Source organism: Propithecus coquereli, unplaced genomic scaffold, assembly GCF_000956105.1.
Source record: "Propithecus coquereli isolate 6110/MARCELLA unplaced genomic scaffold, Pcoq_1.0 Scaffold809, whole genome shotgun sequence".
NCBI lineage: Eukaryota > Metazoa > Chordata > Mammalia > Primates > Indriidae > Propithecus > Propithecus coquereli.
Window position 1 is genome coordinate 50388 of NW_012154274.1, and position 5941 is coordinate 56328.

At 40.3% G+C, this 5941-nt stretch overlaps 1 protein-coding gene across 1 annotated transcript in view; it reads left to right on the forward strand.

The window, feature by feature from the left end:
• Window positions 1-363: 363 nt before the first annotated feature.
• SPEF2 (sperm flagellar 2) overlaps window positions 364-5941 on the forward strand; it is a 209458-nt gene continuing 203880 nt past the window's right edge. Inside the window, exons 1-2 of the mRNA XM_012663396.1 lie at window positions 364-593; window positions 2296-2359. Of these exons, the coding sequence (XP_012518850.1) occupies window positions 364-593; window positions 2296-2359 (294 nt within the window). The remainder of the gene's footprint in view (window positions 594-2295; window positions 2360-5941) is intronic.

A 5941-nucleotide genomic window follows, 5' to 3' on the forward strand; every position in this document is an offset into this window, starting at 1 on the left:
GTACCTTATAAAGGTGTAAAACATTATGTATCAATAAAAGAAAAAAGGCTCTCTTTATCTTTCTGCTCATCTAAGCACCCACTGTTGGGTCCATAAGGCTTCCCCGCCAAGCTCTTCGCTAACTTCTCTAAAGCCGGGCCCGCGGCCCGCCCTTGGGAGCCCCCTGCGCTTGCGCACGCTCAGGTCTTACCCGCCGGCAGAGGGCAGGCCACGATTTTCTGTCCTCTGCGGCTGAGGTCTGGCGTCTCTCTTCACTGCGCCTTTCACCCAGTTCTGCCCAGGATACGCTTCCTTAGCAACGGGTTGCCCTTAGCAACAGGAGGACGCGAGCACCTGCGTGAGGTCTGAGGCGCTGGCCGAACCATGTCGGAGCTCCTATGCCAGTGGCTCAACCAGGAATTGAAGGTGTCCCGGACCGTGAGTGAGTGTCCACGGCCTGGGGCGAGCGGGCGAGGGGCGAGCGGGGCGCGCAGCCCGGAGCGCGGCGCACTGATGGAAGGCAGCGGGCAAGCGCGAGCTGCGCAGGTGGACGCCTGCGGGGTCGGCAGCGCCCCATGGCTAGCGGCTCTGCTCCCCACCGCCCCGGCCAATCGGTCAGTCCTGCAACCACCCTGCAGCTCACCGCAGCGACCGCGGGGCGTTCATACATTCCCATTCTGCTGCTCCCAAGTTAACCCTCATCACGGTGGGCCCGCAGTTTCTGAGCTACTGTGTGGTTCTAAGTAATCAGCGGATTTAGGGAGAGCTCCTTTGCTCCTATAGAGAAGGGATTTTGCTGGACTCTGTAGTCTGACCCTGACGTTGCCTCCTTCATTCACATCATGAGAAGCATGGTGTGCTGGCAAGCCAGTGAAATATGAAGGCCCCGGACAAGTTACAATATCTTGTCTGAGTGTGTTCCCTCCAACTTAAAATGGGTCCATTCCTATTTTCCGTACTTAACCGCCCAGCAGGGAAGGTGTGTGTGAAATGAGTTAATGTGGAATATGTTAACATTTACAAATTTTAGAAATTTTAAGCTCAAAATCCACAAACTTAAGCTATTTCTCGCCACTGTTTACTCTTGTCCAAAGCTGACCTTCTTCACCAGCCTGATTTTATGATACCACTCAAAGTTTCCAAGACTCACAACTATGGAGGCAATTTTACATGCTGGCAGCTTCCGTGGCAGCCAAGTAATTCCAGCACAGCACTGCACTCCATCTCCACCTCTTTCTGTTGTTTCTTCAGTAGTTCATTTTACAGTTGACATAGTTTTTGCTCAAGGGAAGAGGTTTTCAGTGCAAATCATCTCAGTTTGTTTTCCCTGAAGACCCTTGCATAACTCCATCTTGCTACCAGAGCGGTAGTGGTGCCAGCTGAACATTAGGTCATCCACAGAAGTTGCTAGATGAGTAATGTTTCTGCAGGTCCAAAGTATTATTATCAGTATGAAGATCTTTAACACTGGGCATCTCCAGTTGCATTTCTTGAGGCGTAATCTTGGTACTCCTTCTTTGCCAAACTACCACCCACACACTCCCTATGAAATGCAGTCAATTATTTCCCAGGGTTCTGTGATCATCCCATTGTGTCTCTGTTTCTGTCCTAAAATATGATGCTAACCTCAGAACAGTATTTACCATTTATCATTTCATATTCCTATCTTACCATAGAAGCCAAAATGCAATATAATACCTTTAAGTTGTCCTCTTCCAAAGGAAAAACAATTACAGATTGCTTAGTTTAATTTGGTTCATTAATAAAAACTACATCATTTGCTCAAGTCCCCAGGACTCTATTACAGATTGAAACACTTCTGGGAAAAATAAATAAAATTAATAAGAAACACAAAAACAATAGATGCCATTATAATTGTAATCAGTCTGGAGAATTTTGGTTTTGAGAAGGGGAGGAAAAATGACTTCATTTTGTGAAGATTAAAAGCCAAGAGACTTTTTGGGTAAGAATTTTGACAACATAAGCTACGAATGGCAAATTCATGACATCTGCTTTCCTGAAGTGTAAATCTGGAAGCTGTTAGCAGAGACACCCTGTCCTAATGCAGTACCCTGCATTCCATTTAGTGACTATACATACTCATTTCTTGATCCCAACTGCTGTAAGTCAGAGAGTCTTTGAGGTCACCAGATTCCACACTGTAAAAGCTTGTCAAACTATAGGGAACATACTCAATTGTGTTTGGAAACAAACAAGATAGAATTTGCGCACCCAAGGAAACGCCTTGCCTGCTGTCCATGTCCCATCATTAAAGTGTTCTGTGTTGTACAACGGAAATGTTTGGGTGGTTTGTAGAAACTATGATGGAAAACCTGTAAGCAGATGCAAACTCTATGGAAAGAAATTTGGCAATTTTTGGGTAAGGGTGATGTAAGAGCAAGTGCTTGGAGGCTGGACTGTTTGGGTTGAAATCTCTTATCCACCGCTTACTAACTAGTGACCTTGGAAAGTTATTTACCTAAATTTCATTATACTTAAAAATAGCAGTAATAATTGTACCTCATCAGGTTGTGGCAAGATTAAATGGGATAATAAATATAAAGCGTTTATTTAATAGAATAGTACTTAGGAAAAATGCTAAATCTCATTTTTTAGCGTCTGTCACATAAAAATAAAAGCACCAATATGTAAGGATGCTTGAACAATGATGTTTATTGCTGGATGGATTATAGGGGCAAAAAGAAAAATTGAAAGCAATCTGAATATCCTTGAGTAGTGTAATACTTCGATAAATGATGCTTTATTCATGCTATGAATTATTATGTAGTTATTAGAAAGAATAGTTAGCTGCTGTAACTTTTGACCCAAAGGATATTCAAATATTTTTGTTAAGTAAAGCTGTTGTCCCCAGTGCCTGGGCTGTGTACTGGTATCTGTCCGTCTGTGGCCTATTAGGGACCAGGTTGCAGAGCTCTGCTGCTTCTCTGCCCCCTCCCCATCCGTGGAAAAGGAAAAATTGTCTTCTATGAATCTTTGGTGGGGGAGCACACAACAGGAGATGAGCAAGCAAAGGAATAGCTGCCTGCCCATTGCTCACATCACCTCCTGGGTGCCCCCTGTGTCTGTGGAAAAATTGTCTTCCATGAAACCGGTCCCTGGTGCCAAAAAATTGGGGGACCACTGAAGTGAAGGATGAAATTTATAGTTTATTATGACTAATATAACTACATTTTGTACCAACTAGGAAACACACACATGAATGAATATGGATATTTAAAGAAAACTGTGGAAAGACATATACTGGACTGCAGATGTACACATGAGTCTTCATATTGTGGTTTGTGTAAGCATAGAGGGAAGTGTGGGAGGATATAAACAAGTATGTGGGTATCCATTACCCTGGGGAAGGGGGAGATTGCTGGCTTTTCTTTATACATCTCTGTTATCTGGCTTATTGCTCCTATTGGCCTCATAGTTTGAAAAGAAAATTTAATATAGCATTAAAACTGAAAAAAAATCAAAAGAGGAGGTCAACATTCACATGAAAAAATAGAATAAAAAGAGGCTTAACATTTTAGTTGAAATATAGGAAGCATCTTTTAATAAAGTATTGTGGGGGCTTGTTGAAGAGTTATTTCCTCAAATGAAGTTTACAAATGAAAGAAAAATAAATAATGAAAGTTATCTCTTATTGAGCACTTATATATCTATACCATGCCCTGTGCTAATCCCTTTACATAGGTTTTCTTATTTAATATTAAAAACAACCCTAAGAGGCACTGCCCCAGATGTACAGATGAATAAATGAGGCTAAGAGAACTTGGTTGTTTGTTCAGGGTTACACAGCTAGTAGATTATAGAGCTAGGATTTGAACCTAGATCTTTGATTTGTGATTTTAGGCTCTATATTATTAATACTAGAGTTTACACTTATGAAAAAATTATATACAGTAATGCTCTCAAATGTATTGATTTGAATTCCTTTTATAAGAGTTAAAATTGTTCAATTCGAAGTCACAAGAAATATAGAAATTCAGCCACCTAGGCATGTTATAACTTCACAAGGCATAACCTATTAATAATTCCTAGATGGTTAAGTGGCAAAGGTGGATTTACTAGTTTGTTTAAAAGTGGTTCAGTTCAAAGTTTGTGTGCTGGGTCAAAGAAACAGGGTAAGAATGACAGGTGAGTGCATTTGCTGCCTTGACGATGCTAAATAATGGTCCAGACATTGGAGAGGCAGCCAATGCTGACTGATTTCTGGATTATTCTGAAAGCAGGAGCCAATTTGGATAAAGCATATTATATTGAATTTTGTATTGCCTGGAGTAGAAAAAATGAATTCCAATTATCTCAATTGATAATAGTGCTCTTCTACTATAGTGGTAGTAGTGGTTCCTGAAGTCACTGAAGACTTGATTAGTCTAAACATAGAAAGATTTGAATCTGTGTAACCAAAGGTAATGGTTTTTAGTGGATTAAATTTTTTCTGTTTAATTTCAAAATATTAAGGGGATACAAATGTTTTTGTTACACAGATAGTTTATATAAGCCTAAAGCAAAGCCAAAAAGGGGCCCAACAACCAAAAAAGGGAAAATGGAACCGGTAAGGAAGAATTCAACCAACCCCCCCCTCCCCCCCCCACCTGCATGATTTCCATTGGGTTTTACTTCCATCTGTACAGATGAGTGCTGATTGGTTAGTTCCAGTTTAATTGTGAGTACATAGAATGTATGTTTTTCAATTCTTATGATACTTCACTTAGGAGAATGGTCTCCAGTTCCATCCAGATTATTGCAAAAAGTATTAATTCATTTTGTTATGGTTGATTAGTACTCCATGGTACATACATAGCACATTTTATTAATCCACTCGTAAATTGATGGGCACTTGGGTTGATTCCATGTCTTTGTGATTGTGAATTATGCTGCAGTAGACATTCTGGTGCAAGTGTCTTTTTGATAAAATGAATTTCTTTCCTTTGGATAAATACCCAGTAGTGGGATTGCTGGATCAAATGGTAGGTCTACTTTTAGTTCTTTGAGGAATCCCCATACTATTTTCCATAGAGGTTGTACTAGTTTGCAGTCCCACCAACATTGTGTTAAGTGTTCCTTTCTCTCTGCATCCATGCCAGCATCTATTGTTTTGGGACTTTTTGATAAAAGCCATTCTCACTGGGGTTAGGTGATATCTCATTGTGATTTTGATTTGCATTTCTCTGATGATTAGTGACAGTGAGCATTTTTTCATATGTTTATTGGCCATTGGTCTATCATCTTTTGAAAAGCTTCTGTCCATGTCTTTTGCCCACTTTTTAATGGGGTTGTTTGATTTTTTTCCTCGCTGATTTGCTTGAATTCTTTGTAGATTCTGGGTATTAGCCCTTTATCAGATATACAGCATGCAAACATTTTCTCCCATTCTGTAGGTTTTCTGTTTGCTTTGTTGATTCTTTCCTTGGCCTTGCAGAAGCTTTTTAATTTAATCAATTCCCATTTATTTATTTTTATTGTTGCTGTGATTGCCCTTGGGGTCTTCTTTATAAATTCTTTGCTTAGGCCAATATCTAGAAGATTTTTCCCAACATTTTCTTCTAAAATTCTTATGGTTTCATGTCTTAGATTTAAGTCTGTTATCCATCTTGAATTAATTTTTGTTAGTGGTGAGAGATATGGATCCTGTTTCAATCTTCTGCATATGGCTATCCAATTTTCCCAAAAGTTGGTTCTTTGAAAAGATAAACAAAATTGATAGACATCCCATGAGATTAACAAGAAATAGAAGAGAAAGGACCCAAATAAGCTCAATCAGAAATGAAAAAGGGGCCAGGCGTGGTGGCTCACGCCTGTAATCCTAGCACTCTGGGAGGCTGAGGCAGGAGGACTGTTCTGAGCTCAGGAGTTTGAGACCAGCCTGAGCAAGAGCGAGACCCCGTCTCTACCAAAAAATGCAAAGAAATTAATTGGACAGCTAAAAATATATGTAGAAAAAATTAGC